Below are 17847 nucleotides of genomic sequence, written 5' to 3' on the forward strand. Positions count from 1 at the left end.
ACAAAAACACACCTAGGGGAGTTCATCCTGAAATGAGTGTTTTCATTCTCAAAATGAGACGTGAAGTTTCAGAGCGACATCTTAAAATGATGAAAAATTGATATATGCCTACAATTTGGAATGACATTTCAGAAAACAAAATGCCAGCAGATCCGTGTTGCGAAATGTAACCACATGACAACATCTGGTCACGCATACAACAGGAAAGGTTAACCATAATAATTAGCTTATTTTCTCTTTGCAAAAAGTCAAGAAAATAGTTGCTCCTTGCCCTCATCTTGATAACATGTGACTACCAAAGATATATGGCATGCATTCTGAGTTCATGGAACTTAGAATATAAAATGAATTTGAAAAAAAAAAACACGAATCTGCATGCCTGGATGAGAAGCATTTTGTGTCATAACTCAGCATACATGACATGACTGAATGACTAACCATCGACAGTCACCCATCCCATTAATTGAAAATGCAAATCTCATCTAAAATAAACCATTTTGAGCAATAACAGAAGTCGGCTGTAAAATGGTGATCTGTTGGGCCAGGTCCAGCTATTGCATACATAGATCCCACATCCTGGTCGTTAGGCTTTCTTGTCAGCAAGCAACATCGGGAACTGAGCCTCGACCTTTGTCCACTCCTGTTTGGCGTCACCCTTGACAGCCTTTCTCATGGCCATGAGAACCTCCCTCGCGTGCTTGGCCTTCCTGCTCTTGAGCAAACTCTCAACCAAACCTTTGACAGCTTGGAACGGCGGTGCCCACTTGTTGTGCAGGCACTCCTTGCAGACCTCCAGGGCAGGATCAAACAAATTCTTGTTGACAAGGGCCTCGAGCAGCATGATGTAGGTCTCAAAGTTGGGGGAGACCCCTTTGCCTTTCTGCCTGGGCACCTCGGGCATCCTCTTGAAGAGAGCCATGGCAGCACCCACCTCCCCCTCGTTGCAGAGCCCCTTGATGACCGTGTTGAAGCTTGCACGGTTGGGCGGGACGCCATTTGCCCCCATGGCATCCAGCAGCTCTTCAGCTTCAAAGCTCCTCTCTTTGGAGCACAGCATGGCCATCCGGAGATTGTATGTCCCGACATTGGGCTTGAGCCTCCTATTGGGTCCAGCGATCTCCTTAACTAGCTGATCGAAGGCCGCATCGTCGCCAGTGCTGAGGTAGCCCTTGAGGATCTCGTTGCAAGAGACGATGTCCGGCTGGACGCCAGCCGTGTCAGGCATTTTGTCGAACGCCGAGCGTGCGGCGGCGATGTCCCCGCTGGCGACGAGGGCCTTGAGGAGGACGTTGTGGGAGACGAGTCCCGGTTTGATACCGAGCTCGGCGGGGAGAGTGTTGAAGGCCCGGACGGCGCGGTCGTAGAGGCGATTGTCGTGGTAGGTGGAGAGGAGCGCGGAGAGGGCGCGGTCGGAGGGCGGGTTGACGAGGCGGAAGACGGTGAGGGAGTGGTCGGGCATGCCCGCGGCGGAGTATAGGGAGATGAGGCGGAGGAGGAAGCCCTCGGAGGGGTGCGGGCTGGGGAGGGCGGTGAGGGAGGAGGAGAGGACGGAGGCGACGAGGTCGCGGCGGCCCGCGGAGGCGAGGCGGTGGACGGAGAGCGCGAAGAGCGGGCGGTCGGCGAGGAAAGCCGGGTGCGGGAGGCCCGAGAGGAAGAGGGTGGCGAGCGCGTCCGGGCTGGTGGCCGCGTCGCGGATGGAGGACTTGAGGCGGGAGAGGTCGGCAGGGGTGGTGGGCGTCGGTGGGGTAGCGAGCTGGGTCTGCGTGGAGAGGAGGCGTACGAGGAGGTGGCGGCGGCTCAGCAGTGAGGGGCTCCGGCAGAGGGCGGCGGCGGCGGAGGCCATGGTGGGGGGAGAGGCGCGAGGAAGGGTTCGGGCCTTGTGGGGAAGAAGAAGGGAAGAAGGAGGAAGGGTTTAACTGGCGAGCCCACTGGACTGACTTCTCCTCACGGCCCACAAATTCCCAAGTCCAGCGTGCGCGTATAGAATAGAATGAATGAAATGCCCCCTTCTAATGCTCAAATGTCACACGATGAATTTCAAATGCAATGACAAGAGCTCTGTCTTTCGAATAAGAGAGGAAAATGAGTTTTGCATACAAGAGAACACATTCCTCCTAAATAGACAAAGCTACACCAAGGATCAAACTCCAAAACTCATAAGATGGACTCTACTCCCTCTCTAGCGTGGCTCTCTATATTTGCAATGTCTTCCCTTATCCTTGAGGCCACCTGCATTCATGACCTTGAAGATTCGCATATATCCAAACATCGTTGTGTACTTGTTGTACCGTCTTGTTCTTTCTTCTCATCGGACGGAATGGCTCGGTAGGTGAGGTGCTATATTTCTGGGCGCCTCCCCCCTCATGATCTGGCCAACTGTTATGCCACAAGGAACCACTACAACAAAAATTTTTAACCAAGGCGGGCGAAATCGCTTAACCGATGCGGTTTTTCCAACCGCCTCGGATCAAAGGTCACGGTTAATCGTGGCCTTAACCGAGGTGGTTGGCCAACCGCCTCGGTTAATCTATTAATCGAGGCGGTTGAGTTATGGAGCCCACCTCCGTAAAAAATTTTAGTAAATAAAAAAAGCCCACTGAGCCCGATAACCCATCGAGCTCGGTTCCGCACGCTGCCGCTGCTCGTGGCTGGATCGGACGCTGCTGCTGACCGGATCTGCGCTCCCACCACCTTTGGTGACTAGATCCGCCGCTGGTGGCCGGTTAGAGGTCAAATCCGTGTCGGGAACTCAGAGGATAGGGAGGTCGCGCCGCACCGTTCTCGAAGGTGAGGGATGCCACGCTCAGAGGAGGGGGACGCTAGATCCACCAGCTGCTTGCCTCCACGCTGCCCCCTGCTCCAAATCTACACGCTACTCATCTCCATCGTGGCCTGCACCTCGCCTCCATGCTGCCTTCTAGATCTGTAAAGAGAGAGGAAGGAGTGACGAACGTATATGAGAGAGGAGAGAGGAAGGAGGGCATACCTGTGGGAGAGAGGGATGGGTGGCGCTGAGGGCGCTAATGCCGTTCTAGGTGACCCTGCAGGCGCGGTCCGTGCTCTCCGGCGCCACGAGGCCGCGAGGAGTCCCGAAGAGGAGAGAAGGGGAGGGTCATTGGGGGAGGGAGGGAGAGAGAGTGGAGTGAGGGAGAGAAGATGGAGAGAGTGGAGAAGGGAGGCGCGGCGCCGTGTGGAGGTTGTAGGCGTGCGGCGCTGAGTGAGGGAAGGAGAGGAGTGGTATATGTACTAGGAACTCAGAATCTTAGATGGGATATTTGGGCCTTATAATTTAACCGAGGCGGTTGCATTAGGATGACTGCCTCAGTTAATATATATTAACCGTGACGGGCATTTTAAGGGTACCCGCCTTGGTTAATCGATTTTGCGAGGTGTTTTTTATGACCGCCTCGGTTAACAAAAACTAACTACCTCGGCTAATCTGAGGCATTAACCGAGGCAATTGAAATTTCTGCTGGCCTCCGAGGGGATTTTCAAAAGGTCGCGGTTAATGCTTTTTTTTAGTAGTGAACAGACAATGGTTGATGCATTGAATAGGGGCATGTTTGGTTGCCGGCCACAACTCGCCACGCCTAAGTTGAGGTTCGCCATGGTTGCTTAGGCGAGTGTTTGGTTCGTGATTCAACTACGGCTCGCCACACTTCTAAGAAACATCCGCCACCGTTTTTCTGCGTCCAAGTGTGGCGGGCTTTTTCTCCGCCTCCGCCACACTTCTCTCCCGCCACTCCTCCTGCTATGCCCACCGGCGACATCGCGAGCGTGATGGAGGTAGAACTGGACTCCTGCTGAGTAATGAGTACTACTGGTGACCATGGCTTGAAGCCTCGAAAGCCACATCTGCTGCCTAAAAAAATGGGGAATGGATAAGATCGTATAGTGAGGGCCCATAAGTAAGTGGCTTTCAGCTTTCTCCGTGAAGAATCTTGTAGCTTTATAGCGCTGATCTATTTCTTTATTGTATGGGATGATTTACCTCTATAATTTGAGGGCTAAGTGTATGCTTAGCACTACGATTAAATTTGTATACTTAGCACTATGATTAAATTTGTATGCTTAACACTACAATTAAATAAAGTCAAAAAATTAAGAAAAAATATAAGAGTGTTCTAGACCACTAATTATCTATATTATTCTTAACTTTCATATTTATTCTTAATCCATTAGAAGCATCATCCCAATTTATGACTTGATTCTAACATAATGTGGGAATTTTGTCAAATTTTTGTGGCAACCATCCAAGCACTAGCCATATAATTTTGTCACAGTTTAGTAACGAACCAAACAGATCCATTTTACCACAAAATGTGGCAAGCCACAGTGTGGCAAATACTTAACCTTAGGCGTGGCAAAATGTGGCCGGCAACCAAACATGCCCTAGAAGTTGGTCGGATCCCCAAGGCTATAGCTTGGAAGACTCATGCACTCATTCCTGCCATAGCCATCATCTGAGCCAATTAAAGAGCTCGTCCAAATTTCTCCAGGTCACCTCCTGTTGAAACCTTTTCCTTTTTTTAGGCGCGCGACTGATCTGAGGGCACGAGGCAGCACTAGCTAGTTGTGCATGGAATTAATGAATCTTCAATCTGCTTATATATACAGCATGTATAGTAGTATATGACTCGTTGAATGTTGGAGTGGAATTCATGAGTTAATAACTACTGTACTCCATATATATATATAGTAATAATCTCTTTGAATTGGCTAGTAGGTACTGTAGGTAGGTAGGTAGCTACTTGTAGATCCACTCGTTGGAGCGTCCTCCGGTCTGGTCCATGTCGATGAAGATGCTGACGGCCTTGCCGATGCGCGGCCTCTCCTTGAGCTTCTCCAGCGTGTTGCGCACGTGCGCCACGGCTCCCCAGCACTTGAGCGTGTTGGCCACGTCGTCCAGCCGCAGTAGGTACTCCTCCTCGCTCAGCGGGAACGATCTCTGATTGTTATTGTTATTATATATTAAGATCGAGTTTAATTACGTACACACAGTTGTTCATGCATATATATTATGAGCTAGCTAGCTAGCTAGTGATGCGCATGGACTGATCGAATTGCATCAAATTATATTAAAGGCTACTCACTTGCTCCCTGTACTTCCACATCACATTCATGGCCAGCAGATTCCTTCCCATGAACTCCTGCATCAGGTACCGTATGTATGTATGTAAGTTATATATATATATATATATATATATACATACATATATATAATTGCAATTTTTTTTTGGATATATATATAGGTACGTAATTGAAGAGTTGAATCATAAAGCTAGCCTTTCTTTAATTTGCAGATACAAATAGTATAGATATATAGGATACACATATAGGAGATGATCGATGAGACTGGTAAGAAGAATGAATATATACCTTCTTTATCAATGTGACATCGTACGATCTGCCGTACTTCTTCCTGATGAGGTTTGCAAGATCCAACCCATTGAACTTGGCGTCGTCGTCGGTCCCAACCAGGCGCTCCAAATCGTCTCGGGACAAGCCGCCGCCGCCGCCCGACGACCACGACGACCTACCGCCATCGTCATCTTCTTCCCCTCCGCCGCTTGACGACGACTCACCTCCTGATGCGTCGTCACTGCCGCCGGCCGCTCTGACGGCGACGAGGGCACGAGGACGCCTCCTGCTGGTGCTGGGATGGGCAACCTGCAGGCCTCCTCTAGCAGCAGCTGGTGGTGAAGACGACGAAGCTGCAGGGCACTGGTGGTGGTGGTGCATCACCTTGTTATTGGTGGGCTTGCTGATGAATGATCTCCCTCTGAGACTCAGATCCTGAACGGGCAGCTGCAGCTGAAGGTTCTGGGAGTTCATCATCGATCACAAGCAACAAATTATATGCCGGCGTCGCCTCTGATCTTTCCTTCACCTCCTCTCTCGTGCTCTGCAAATTGGAAAGGAGGAATGCACTGCAATGATGAGCAGCAGCAGCAGCAATGTCTGATGGATAAATAAAGTCTATGTTTCGTTAAAACCAACACAGGGCATTTGGTCTAGTGGTATGATTCTCGCTTAGGGTGCGAGAGGTCCCGAGTTCAATTCTCGGAATGCCCCAGTATTTCTTTTTTTTTTCTATCCTTCCTCCGATTACCATATGCATACACAACAACTCTTCCTTCGATTAGCATATGCATACACAACTAAGTCTTCGAATGCTCCCAAATCATATAAACTATTTCTTTTTTTTTTCATCCTTCCTCCGATTAGCATATGCATACACAACTAACTATTCGAATGGTCCCAAATCATATAAACTAGCTAATAGAAAAGATGGAGATGACAACTTAAGAAACGAAGACAAGGACGAATCGGATTAGCATATGCATACACAACTAACTCTTCGCATGCTCCCAAATTCATATATATAAACTAGCTAATAGAGAAGATGGACATGACAACTTACGAAACGAACAAGACAAGGACGAATCGAATCCGAGTAGTAAGCTATGGTTTGCTATAGATCATCCCTCTCTCATGGATACGGAGGAGGATCGGAGGAGGATCCTCAGCCCTGTCTTGTGGCCACGGGGAGAAGAGGAGAGGAGAAGCAGCAACAGCCAACAGAAGAAGAGCAGGAGGAGATTCAGAGAAACCAAACCAAGGGAGGCGAGACGGCAGTCACCAGTTTGTGTTTGTGTGGTGGCAAGGGCATACAACACCAGGGCCACATCTTCCATTCCATTGCTTTTCCTCTGGCAGGCTCTTCCCCACCCCCAACTCCATTTTATTTTATCTTTTCGATTCTGCACTCACTACTTGACATGTATGTTTGCTTTACACCTCACACATATACCACAATAAAATAATATACCGCTGAAAATATGTTTGATTCAAGGACTATAATTAACCTAAATCACATACGCATATGCTAAGCAACCCACAAGAGATTAACTGATATCACCACCTCACTCCAAATCATAACAAGTCCTCCACAAGAAATTAAACCAAGTCAGTCCGCTCAAACTCATTAGATGATCCCATATGATACCACAGACCGGAAATCGCTGCCAACCGGGGGGTAGGTAGTACAAGGAGCCAACAAAGCGTCACAAAAGTTGGCTCTAAGAGCGCGGACACAAACACATCACAACATGTCCAGCAAACACTCTTATCAATTAATTACCTCCACGGAAACTCAACCGTGCAACTTGCCGTCTACTTGTGCAACATTCCAATTGTACAAACATTGATACTAGCGGTGGTGGTGCTTTACATGCCTCTCCAACATCTGGAAGACGATACACAGTCGCACACGTTCACGCAACATTCATACCTACATACATACACTGCGATGCTGCAAGCTATGCACGCCGGTCCTTGGACTTTTCTAGTTGAAGACGGAAGGGTTGGTCGTCGCGCTGCTCACTTGAACTTCAAGCACCTCCAGCTTCCGCTCTAGGATGTCAAGCTTCTCGTTCAAAGTTGCCAGCTTGCTCTTTGTCGTAGCTTCTGCATGCACACAGACTTTGGAAATATTAGTAACTGGTTCATGATCATTTTTCTTTTCTCCTCACCTTATCAAAGTAGATGACGAGTTAAATACCAAACAAACATGCACCGCACAGACAAACCAGTCCACACCCTAGTGCATACAACCTTTCAATTCATACTTAACATGGAATTCTCTACCACCAACAATATGATATAGAGCCAATTGTGTTGCCATAAACATGATTTGGCTAAAGTAAGAGAAACTTCAAACATGAAGCCATCCCCATATGCAACTATGAAAAAGAATTAGGGGGTTCCTACTCAGCCCACAGCAAGTCGTGCAAGGCGTTTATTGACATTGGAGGCTCAATCAGCAGAAAGGACGTCAATAACCGAAGCTTGAGCAAGCCTGCCTGCATAAGTTAGATCTTGGTACAGGCTCGAGTCAAGCCTAAGTGGATTAAAAGCTAAAGCTCGGCTTGGTCAAAGCTCGTAGCTCCAGTAGGCTCAAACTTGACTTGTGGAAACTCAAGTGCTACTCTCTCGGTGAAAATCATGCCACAAAACTTAACTAGCGAGCTCAGGTGATCCAGCTCAACTTGACCACTCGGGAAACTGAGAAATACAATAACTTGTAGAAAAGCTCTAGCAGAAAATCTGAGAGAAAAACATGTGGGATACATTAGAGAGGGCTAAATCGAGCCTTAACCACACTGCTGAATATTACAAAGTTGAAGCTCTATGAAACCTCGAATCAGGACTATACCGATTTGAGCTCAAGTAACTCGTGAGCCTTGCGGTGGACCTTTTCTTTTGACAGCCCTAATCATCAGGTACTTTAGTTAATAACTTTATTGCGAGCTCTTATCCTTGAAACGTTAACATTCCAATTTAACCACTCAAAGTATAATTAAGTGCGTCATTGTAAAGCCTTGTCTCAACAAGCGGTTTTGAGATCTGAATCCCGTGTGGGTGATGCCTGTGGCAGCTGTCAGCTTGTGGGATTCAACTATTTCCTGATTGCAGATGGAAACGAACTGAAGTCCGCCGGAAAATTCTGTAACAGGCAAACTATTTTATGCAAAACCTGAACCTAATTGACAACGAGCATGAGGCTGATAAGTAGCAATGGGCTTGTGAAAGGTCTGAAGATAGTTAAGTTTCTAGCTCCGAATGAGTCCGCAAGGTTTTTGCAGCGATCGGGCAGGCCATGTCGTACAGATCAAACGGCTGTTAGGGTGTGTTACTACAAATTATCTGACATCAAACGTCACCGGCATATTGATTATTCCCCAAGGGCAAGTTAAAGCACCCAATCACATGAATTGTTTGAGCAATTAGCTGACATCAAACAAATGCAGGGACAATGAAGCACCGCGCTGAATGAAATGAGAAGGCAGCGGCAACAGATCCGAGCAAATCCAAGTGGGAGATGCAGATCGTGAGAGGGTAGTAGCCCGCGGCCGCGGGGGGAAATGGAAGAGGAGCTGACCGAATCTGAGGAGGAAGTCGAAGAGGCGTCGGACGTTGAGGGAGATGTTGGAGATGAACTCGCGGTTTTCCCAGTCCGCCTGCACCGCGATGCCCACGTTGACTGGGTTCCCCATGCCGCCGCCGCGACCCATCCCCGCCACCTGAGCTGCTGGCCTTTCTGCTTCTTCCTCCTCCCGACGGGACGCGCACCACCACCACCAAGGCAGCAGAAGGCACCAACTAATCAAATCATCCCTCTTCTGGCTTGCCTTGGAAGGCTGGGCTGGATGGTTGGTGTGAGTGGGCCAGGTTGGGCCGGCCCTTCTCACAGCCTCAGCCCATACAGACCCCAACTGGATGAGATACCCAGTGGGCCTGGAGATGGGCAGCCACTGCCGCCATCTCGCTCGCGAGATGCAATGGCCGACGGCGGCGCTGCAGCTGCTGTGCCGGCCGTCGCTGAGCGCCGCTCAGCTCCGGCAGGTGGACGCGCACCTGCTCAGCTCTTTCTCGCACCTCCTCGCCGACCGGTTCCTTCCCAACCAGCTCCTCCGCTCGCTGATCCCGGCGCACCCGCTCGGCGCCCTCCGCCTGTTCCCGCGCCTCCGCCGCATCTTCCCCGACTTCCGGCCCAACAACTACACCTTCTCCTTCCTCCTCAAAGCCGCTGCCGACTCGTCAGCGCCACCGTCTCTGGGACCGGACTACCCTTTCGGCGCCCACGCCATCGTCCCCTCTCTCCACGCCCTCGCCGTCGTCCTGGCCTGGGACGCCCACGCCTACGTCGCCAACGGTCTCATCCACGCCTACGCCACCCACGGCGTCGTGCCCTCGGCTCGCCGCCTCTTCGAAGACGCCCTCGCGTCCCGCGCGGCCGACGTGTGCTCCTGGACGTCGCTCCTCACGGCCTGCGCCAAGGCCGGGCAGGTGGAGGAGGCGCGCGCCCTGTTCGACGGAATGCCCCGCAGGAACGACGTCGCCTGGAGCGCCATGCTGAGCGCCTACGTGGCCGCGGGCAGCTTCGACGACGCCGTGCGGCTGTTCGAGGACATGCTCAGGTCCGGCGTCCGCCCCAACAGGGCGGCGGTGGTCGGGGTGCTGGCCGCGTGCGGGGCGCTCGGGGCGCTGGACCAGGGCAGGTGGGTGCACGCCTTGCTGGTCAGCGGCACCCATGGTGGTGATGGTGCGACAGCCATGGACGGCGTGGTGGCGACGGCGCTGGTGGACATGTACGCCAAGTGCGGGAGCCTGGACACGGCGAGGCAGGTGTTCGCGGCGGCGGCCCCACGGTCGCAGCGGGACGTGTTTGCCTACACGGCCATGATCTCGGGGCTCTCGGACCACGGCCGCTGCGGCGAGGCGATCGACCTGTTCGGGCAGATGCAGGCGGAAGGGGTGCGCCCCAACGAGGTGACCTTCATCTGCGTGCTCACCGCGTGCGGCCGCGCGGGCCTCGTCGGCCGCGCCAAGGAGGTGTTCCGCAGCATGGCGGCGGTGCACGGCATGGAGCCCGGCGTGGAGCACTACGGGTGCCTGGTGGACGTCCTCGGGCGCGCCGGGCTGCTGGCGGAGGCCATGGAGACCGTGCGGTCGATGACGATGAGGCCTGACGCATACGTGCTGGGCGCGCTGCTGAACGCGTGCGCGGCGCACGGCGACGTGGAGGCCGGCGAGCAGGTGGTGCGTTGGCTGGCGGAGCTGGGGCTGGACCATAGCGGGGTGCACGTGCAGCTGTCCAACATGTACGCCGGGTGGAGCAAGTGGGAGGAGGTGCTCAAGGTCCGCCGGACCATGGACCAGAGGAAAGTGGCCAAGGTGCCCGGCTGCAGCATGCTGGAGGTGGACGGCGTGGCCAGCGAGTTTGTGGCCGGCGACCGCTCGCATCCCCGGATGCAGGAGATCATGTCAGCCATTAGAGACCTCCACGGGCAGCTCCGGCAGTTGGACCACGACTATTGTTATTATCTCAGCATGGAAATGGAGCTCAACTAACGGCTTGTTTAGTTCCGAAAAAGTAAAAAGGTTTCGGTACTGTAGCATTTTCGTTTGTTTGTGGCAAATATTATCCAATCATAGACTAACTAAGATCAAAAGATTCGTCTCGTGATTTACAGCTAAATTGTGTAATTAGTTTTTATTTTCGTCTATATTTAATGTTTCATGCATGTGCCATAAGATTCGATGTGACGGAGAATCTTAGAAACTTTTTGGTTTTCAGGGTGAACTAAACAAGGGCCTTGTTTAGTTTGAGAAAAATTTTGGATTTCGCTACTGTAGCACTTTCGTTTGTTTGTGGCAAATATTATCCAATCATAGACTAACTAGGATCAAAAGATTCGTCTCGCGATTTACAGGTAAACTGCGTAATTAGTTTTTGTTTTCGTCTATATTTAATGCTTCATGCATGTGCCGCAAGATTCGATGTGACGGGAAATCTTGAAAATTTTTGGAAACTAAACAAGGCCAAGGCCTAACTTTGTTTGCATTGGATTGGATGCCGATGAGCCATGAGACCCACCCGACACACGAAGCTCCTCAACTTCCCTTGCTGATGGCTTCTTTCTTTCTTTCTTTGTGCCCACTTGTGATTTCAGAGTTACGAGACCTAATGTTGTTTATGTATGTATAGCTCTTCCACTTTACTGCACCTCTGTAAAATCGCAAAACTTTGACTACATATACGAGCAATTTTGTTTTTGTTAAGTTTAAATGTTTTTTTTGTTTGATGACTAGCTTAAATGTTTCAAAAAGGATATGGATAAATATACGAGTACTTTTGCTACACGTTACATGTTACAAGTCCAGCATTAGAACTATGTTAAACGAAAACCTGTCGATTTGACATGCATTGCATCTATGATTACAAAACTGCACTAAGAAGGTACGCAGTTTGGTTGTCCTTAATGTTGGATTTATTTCACATGTCTAAATAAAAAGATATATAGAAACCTACAGATGACGATCCATAAATAGGTTTTCAAACTCTAATATTCGTTAAAGCTACAACTACGTTACCACCGAAACGTCTATCTTCATCAAAGCAAACCAATGTGCCAAACAACTATTCTTTTTTTTCTAGGAAAATACTGCGATTGGCCGGCTTTGTTTGTGGTTGTGCCACTAGTCGATATACAATCAACTGCTATGAAAATGCGTTATAAGATTATTATACTTGTAACCACCACAAACGATCCCTGTTTAAGCATAAATAACAGCCTAATTGGCACGGCAATCTTTTCGGTCGACGCCCCGGGCCGAGAAATCTTTGAATGCTGCTGAGCACTGAGCACTACGCAGCAACAGGAAGCAAGCCGTTGTGCCTAAGAAGTGGTTCGGGTGAAGGCTCCCGTCCTCGGAATGAAACAAACACCTGCAGCCAGTGGCCAGCATTAGTTTGGCTCCCAGCAACTCAAAGAACCCAAAACAAAAAATTTGTATTCCAAATCATATGGCAACTACACTCACACTTCAAAATACAGATAAAAGTTCTACTTTAACAACCATAATAAGAATGCCTTGATGCAAAACAATGCTATGATAGCAGCCCAAGAGATTCAAGAAACCATTACCTCAAGCGGGGACTTTCCACCTCCAAGCGCAAGAACAGTGTCTCTGAACCGTCTGCCAGTTTCCTCAATTGCCTACAAAACAGGAATTCCAAATATTATAATTTATATTGATGTCATTGGCAAATGGGGCAAAGGAAATGTTGACCATGCTTTTGGTGAAAAGCATACCTTCTCATTATCCAAACCAGCGTCTTCAAAAGCTGAGAATGCATCAGCTGACAGTACTTCAGCCCACTGAATCAAGGACATGACATGATATTAGCATACCATACCCTCAAGGAATATAAAGTCAGGACAGAAGGGCATTCAAAGCAACAACAACCTACCTTGTAACTGTAGTATCCAGCAGCATAGCCCCCTGCAATTGCCCATAAATGAAATGAGAGATCATATTCTGTCATGAACTTGACATAATTTATATGATATATACAGAGTGGTGCATACCTGCAAAAATATGGCTAAAGCTGCACAGGAATCTGTCTTCCGGCAGAGGAGCAAGAACTTGTGTCCGTTCTGCAACTCTTCGGTCAACATCATATATGGACAGTGAGCCATTGGGATCATAAGTTGTATGAAGTTCCATATCCACACTGGCAAATCGTATCTGCAGAAGGAAAAGAAATAGAAGTTGGAAAGACATGGATTACTCCTTATATAAATGTATATAAGCAGAAAAAGCAACATTCAAAGGCCACAACGAGCAGGGCATATAACAAGAATCAATCACAAGTGACTCCAAAAGGAGAAACCAATTAATAACAAGACAAATATTATGATGCATATTTTGTAATGTAACCATACCAGTAAAAGTTACTAGAGTAACAGGTTGAATATGATGAAACAAGCTTACGGACCTGGCGCAGGCTGAAGGTACCAGCACGGAAATTCTTTGCAGCTACAAGCTTCGCATAAATTTCCTCTGGAAGAGTTTCACCGGTTTCATAATGCTTTGCAATGCTCAAAAGAGTATTCCTGTTACAGACACGCAAGAGATCAATTATAATAAAAAAAAGAGAGATTCAAGCTAAAAACCAACTGGCATGGATGAATCATACTTGTGGTAACACCAGTTCTCCATGAATTGGGAGGGTAACTCTACAGCATCCCATTCAACTCCACGAATACCAGCAACAAAGCCTTCATCTTGTTTAGTAAGCATATGCTGAAGGGCATGACCAAATTCATGGAACACAGTTTCAACCTACAGGCAACATGCAATGCAATTTACACTTCTTTATTTATAGTACCATAATAAGGAGAGAACTACTGCTTTCTCTTGTCACAGATGTATTACTTACCTCACGGAAGGTCATAAGACTGGGCTTCTCACCAACTGGTGGAGTCTGATTGCACACCATATGGGCAACAGGAAGCCTAGCAGACAAACCATTGCGAGCTAGCACGCGACTTCGAGAGAAGACCACATTCATCCAAGCCCCTCCGCGCTTTTCAGATGGTCTTGAATAAGGATCAAAGTAAAAATAAGCAACAGGGCTATTGGAAGAGTCTTTGACACAATAAAATTTGACATCACTGTGCCAGACCTGAAAAAGTAGTCACTTGTCAACAATTGCAGAATGTTTATCATGTGAAGAAAAGTGAACCAGTACTTACAGGAGCCAGCCCATCTGCAGGTTCAACAGTAACTCCAAAAAGCTTATGTGCCAGAGTGAAGAGGCCATCCATAACCTTGGGTAGTGCAAAATAAGGGCGCAGCTCTTCCTGCAATGGCAGTGTTCAAATAAGATCATTGGTCAGTCGTTACCATTCAACATTTAGTGGGCACTTCACCATATGAGTGTCAAAGTATTTGAAATAAATATGCCCCGAGGACATAAGACAAAATGGAATACAGTGGAACATCAATAAAGAAAAGGGACTGACTACTGAGAACAGTAAAAGAAACTTAGCAGCTTGCGGCTAAAACTATTGAGATACGCAAATGAAGCAGAAAAAAAAAACAGAAACAAAACAAAAACAAACAAACCTCATTGATATCATATTTAGTCTCTCTCAGTCGTTCACTCCAGAAGGTAAGGTCCCAGTGAGTCAAATCATTAGCTTCAGGAGAACCAGAATCTTTCGCAAAGATTTTTAGATCTTCCATATCTGAATACACAAATCAGCCGTTAATATATGTGTGGGGAAAAACAACAAGTTCAGCCTACTTTCCCTACACAAGAGAGAATGCTTGCTGATAAGAAATATTAATGTTAGGGCATCTCAAAGGTTAAAGAAAACCTAAAATTTGGTGCACGGACTCAAACGCAAATACAATACAAGTAATACAAAATTCAGACTGTGATAGAATAATAGGCATATCTCTGGAATCCTGAATACAAACTTGATACATTTAATCTGTTGAAAATAGCATGAAGGAGAACAACTTGATCCAAATTACATACTGCAAGTGATGCAGAAGAAGAAATGCAAGCAAACAAACAAGATTGTCACTGTGCAAAAGAAAACCTATAGGAAGAAGAATAGTAATTTGGTTGGTTGTACCTTTGACAGCATGATCCCAGGAAGCAGCACGCAGCTTCTCGAGAAGCTCTTCTACTCGCTCAACAGTTGCCATTTTCTGAGCCATGCTTACCTTCACAAGTATCATCAATTAGTTAGAACACAACTACCGCGTGCTTGCCTTAATGTCAAGGAAAAAGTAAGAGCAGAAGCACCTCAGCATAGTTCTTGTAGCCAAGAAGTTTAGCCTTCTCAAGCCTTAGCTTTAGAATTTGGGAGATGATATTGGTGTTGTCAAGTTCACCGCTAGAGGCGCGGGTAAGATAAGCACGATAAACTTCTTCCCGGAGCTCTCTGTTCTGAGCATGTTGCATAACAGGGATATAGCTTGGTGCATCCAACGTGATAACCCAAGGTCCATTTTCAGCTGTAGCATTTTCATGGCCCTAACAATATTGCTTGTCATCAGCATATAGAAGTAATAGAGGAAGCAGCTACTGAGATTTTGTAGCGGTGCAATACCTTTGACACGGCAGTCTGTGCTGCTAAACCAAGGGCTGTAGCAGGTAAACCCTCAATTTCTTTCTTATCGGTAATTAACTTCTCAAATTTCTTTGTGGCGTCCAGAACATTTTCGCTAAACTTTTGCGTCAGTTTTTCAAGCTCCTGAAATGAAATTAGCAGTCCATTAGTGACATACAGCAGTAGATATTAGAAGAACCAAGCGAACCGGAAGCGATTAGTTGGATGATCATTCAAGTGGAAGTGGCATGGCAGTGACAAAATCTGGACTTACTTGTTCGATTTGGTTAAACTTCTCCCTTTGCTCATCCTCAAGCGCAACTCCACTGAGAACAGCTTCCTTTATTTGAGCTGCATATGGAAAGAAGAAAAACTATTACTCTACTGGTAAAGGAGAACCGCACTCAGTTCTCTCCCATGGGGTCACTGGAAGTGGACATGAGTCATATTTTATCATGGCTACTAGTACTAGGCGAAGGTTTCAGAGTGACATGCAGCAGAGGTGGTGACCTTCAACTATACGCTTGCGAGCATCACTGAGACTGTCCCAGTCGGAAGAGTTCCTGATGGCCTTGAAAGCTTCATAGATAGGCTTGCTCTGCCCCAGCCTTAGTTGGAACTTGACTTTGTCGGGCTGTGAGACGAGGGAAGCAGAAATTCGATCAGATCGGGCGGTGATCCATGTGAGCTGCTTTGCTAAGAAGCTAGGACCGAGAAGAAACGAAGAGCAAGAGAAAAGGGATAACCTGCACTTCCTCTACGGCGGCGCGGAGATCGGCGGAGTCCTTAACAGCCTTGAGGTGATCGACCATGCCCCAGATGACCTCGAGCCTGTCGGTGATGCGCTCGAGCGGCTCGACAAGCTTCCCCCACGTGGGCTGGACGCCCTTCTCGAGCTCCTCGAGCTCGCCCTCCTGCGATGAAGCAGGCCCCCGTCAGAACCTCGGGATCCATCGATAGGAGAGACAAGACAGAGGCAGGCATGGCTTACGAGTCGCGTGAGCAGTTCGCGGATGCCGGGTCGGACGTGGGTGGGCTCGACGCGGTCGAAGGGCGGGAAGTCGAAGTCGGCGACGAGGAGGGGGTTGTCGGCGGCGGCCATGGTAGAGGAGGAGGAGGAGAAGGCGGCGCAGGTGGCGAGGGACGGAGAAGGCGGCGCCCTGGGGCAGAAGGCACGGAGTGGGGAGGAGGCAGGGAGGCCGGCGAAGAGGAGGAGGCGGGTGGTAGTGGTAGGGTTTGGGAGGCGGGCGGAGACGGCGAGTGGGAAGCGAGCGGTGGTGAAGAGGGCGGAGGAAAGGAGAAGCATGGCGGCGGCGGCGGCGGCGGCGAGGACTCGGATGTGCTGACGTGGGCGTGGCCGCGCGTGGGCCACCATTGCTTGGGCTTTTTTCCTTCCCTTTACAATCCCATCCCAGCGGATGGGCCGCTATCCTCCTCCATCCATTCTCATCTCTCATTCTCATTCTCATCTCTCATTCTCAAGAAAGAAAAAAAAAAAGAAAGAAGTGTCCACATGCACACGCTAGGAGTTTGGCTTCATCATTTTGCAAATTCTCATAGAAGCGTTTGGAATCTAGATTTTCTTAACAAGCATTTCAAATGATGAACCAAAATCACTTCACAAGATTATTTGGCTAGCAAACTAAATTCAGATTTCCCAAAAAATATTTTTCATAAAAAATATTCTTCAGAAAATACATGCTTTTTGTGCAAGAACAAAATATGACACATTTTAACTTGTTTCACTCAAGAAAATAATTAATTAAAAAATTATGGTATCTAGTACGAGAGGGGATCTAGCTCGCTGCCGTTGCCGTTTCTCCTTGCTAGGCATAAATACAAGAAACGATTCTAATGATTCTCGAGTGAAACCTTTTTTTGCCTAACCCATTTGGTAGTGATTCTACTATTTTTCACGAGAATAAAAAAAAACGTTTCTAGTTGCTAAACAGGGCCTGTTAAGCATGTGCTCGTGCAAGTATATTTTTTTGCCTTCGATAAAGATTACAGGGCCTTAATCTTGTTACAACATAACCAAGTACAAAGGTTATCATTTGCAACAAAATGGCTCATGAATCCAACTAATATATGGTTTTTGGAACTTACCGTACTGACTTTGTTGGTTTAACAGCCCAGAAACAAATCAGAAAATAACAAGACTCAACGAAGATGGGTTGTATGTGAGACCATCTTAATTACAGCGGTGCATAATACATACAAGTAGCCAGTACTCGTGTCAAAGTAGTCAAATCACATATTATAAAATCAGATGAGGGGTAAGATACGATGACAAGATCTGAAGATCTGAATCTTAAACCTGAAGTAAAAATACATAGAACTGTGTGGTCGATCGTTAGATTCTAGAATA

At 48.1% G+C, this 17847-nt stretch overlaps 5 protein-coding genes and 1 non-coding gene across 7 annotated transcripts; 2 read left to right on the forward strand and 4 right to left on the reverse strand.

The window, feature by feature from the left end:
- On the reverse strand, nucleotides 210-1958 carry LOC8056254 (pentatricopeptide repeat-containing protein At1g61870, mitochondrial). Its single transcript, XM_002454793.2, has one exon. It carries the CDS (start codon nucleotides 1841-1843, stop codon nucleotides 584-586), a length of 1260 nt encoding a protein of 419 aa, XP_002454838.1. The 5' UTR covers nucleotides 1844-1958; the 3' UTR covers nucleotides 210-583.
- On the reverse strand, nucleotides 4586-6765 carry LOC8056255. 2 transcript variants are annotated; one of them, XM_021459809.1, is made up of 4 exons: nucleotides 6644-6765; nucleotides 5380-5905; nucleotides 5094-5150; nucleotides 4586-4948 (listed from the first exon to the last, which is right to left on the reverse strand). In XM_021459809.1, exons 2-4 carry the CDS (start codon nucleotides 5836-5838, stop codon nucleotides 4748-4750), a joined length of 717 nt encoding a protein of 238 aa, XP_021315484.1. In that variant the 5' UTR covers nucleotides 5839-5905; nucleotides 6644-6765; the 3' UTR covers nucleotides 4586-4747. The 2 variants fall into 2 exon arrangements, with proteins under 2 accessions (XP_021315484.1, XP_021315483.1); XM_021459808.1 differs by lacking the exon at nucleotides 6644-6765 and adding an exon at nucleotides 6425-6637.
- TRNAP-AGG lies at nucleotides 6004-6075 on the forward strand. The gene has a single exon. It is a non-coding gene; the product is annotated as a tRNA-Pro (tRNA).
- On the reverse strand, nucleotides 7108-9182 carry LOC8056256 (protein BRICK1). The gene is made up of 2 exons (XM_002454795.2): nucleotides 8945-9182; nucleotides 7108-7470 (listed from the first exon to the last, which is right to left on the reverse strand). The coding sequence occupies exons 1-2, from the start codon at nucleotides 9075-9077 to the stop codon at nucleotides 7349-7351; spliced, it is 255 nt and encodes an 84-aa protein (XP_002454840.1). The 5' UTR covers nucleotides 9078-9182; the 3' UTR covers nucleotides 7108-7348.
- On the forward strand, nucleotides 9307-10917 carry LOC8056257 (pentatricopeptide repeat-containing protein At3g62890). The gene has a single exon (XM_002453046.2). The coding sequence runs from the start codon at nucleotides 9307-9309 to the stop codon at nucleotides 10915-10917; it is 1611 nt and encodes a 536-aa protein (XP_002453091.2).
- Nucleotides 11916-16903, reverse strand: LOC8084456 (probable cytosolic oligopeptidase A). The gene is made up of 17 exons (XM_002454796.2): nucleotides 16471-16903; nucleotides 16226-16393; nucleotides 15990-16113; nucleotides 15754-15830; nucleotides 15480-15623; nucleotides 15173-15403; nucleotides 15000-15090; nucleotides 14482-14603; nucleotides 14109-14216; nucleotides 13793-14038; nucleotides 13550-13695; nucleotides 13349-13466; nucleotides 12939-13098; nucleotides 12821-12852; nucleotides 12663-12728; nucleotides 12495-12566; nucleotides 11916-12295 (listed from the first exon to the last, which is right to left on the reverse strand). The coding sequence occupies exons 1-17, from the start codon at nucleotides 16852-16854 to the stop codon at nucleotides 12215-12217; spliced, it is 2370 nt and encodes a 789-aa protein (XP_002454841.2). The 5' UTR covers nucleotides 16855-16903; the 3' UTR covers nucleotides 11916-12214.

Source organism: Sorghum bicolor, chromosome 4 (assembly GCF_000003195.3).
Source record: "Sorghum bicolor cultivar BTx623 chromosome 4, Sorghum_bicolor_NCBIv3, whole genome shotgun sequence".
Classification (NCBI taxonomy): Eukaryota; Viridiplantae; Streptophyta; class Magnoliopsida; order Poales; family Poaceae; genus Sorghum; species Sorghum bicolor.

What these genes read in the sequence shown, in the direction of transcription:
- LOC8056256 (XM_002454795.2), bottom strand. Translation starts at nt 9,077, where the DNA reads ATGGGTCGCGGCGGCGGCATGGGGAACCCAGTCAACGTGGGCATCGCG. An exon ending in CGACTTCCTCCTCAGATTCG is followed by an intron (nt 7,471 to 8,944) that starts GTCAGCTCCTCT and finishes GTGTGCATGCAG; the next exon opens with AAGCTACGACAAAGAGCAAG.
- LOC8056257 (XM_002453046.2), top strand. Translation starts at nt 9,307, where the DNA reads ATGGGCAGCCACTGCCGCCATCTCGCTCGCGAGATGCAATGGCCGACG.
- LOC8084456 (XM_002454796.2), bottom strand. Translation starts at nt 16,854, where the DNA reads ATGGTGGCCCACGCGCGGCCACGCCCACGTCAGCACATCCGAGTCCTC. An exon ending in GCGAACTGCTCACGCGACTC is followed by an intron (nt 16,394 to 16,470) that starts GTAAGCCATGCC and finishes GCTTCATCGCAG; the next exon opens with GAGGGCGAGCTCGAGGAGCT. An exon ending in GTACCTTCAGCCTGCGCCAG is followed by an intron (nt 13,099 to 13,348) that starts GTCCGTAAGCTT and finishes TTCCTTCTGCAG; the next exon opens with ATACGATTTGCCAGTGTGGA.
- LOC8056254 (XM_002454793.2), bottom strand. Translation starts at nt 1,843, where the DNA reads ATGGCCTCCGCCGCCGCCGCCCTCTGCCGGAGCCCCTCACTGCTGAGC.
- LOC8056255 (XM_021459809.1), bottom strand. Translation starts at nt 5,838, where the DNA reads ATGATGAACTCCCAGAACCTTCAGCTGCAGCTGCCCGTTCAGGATCTG. An exon ending in ATGTCACATTGATAAAGAAG is followed by an intron (nt 5,151 to 5,379) that starts GTATATATTCAT and finishes TACCTGATGCAG; the next exon opens with GAGTTCATGGGAAGGAATCT. An exon ending in TGTGGAAGTACAGGGAGCAA is followed by an intron (nt 4,949 to 5,093) that starts GTGAGTAGCCTT and finishes AATAACAATCAG; the next exon opens with AGATCGTTCCCGCTGAGCGA.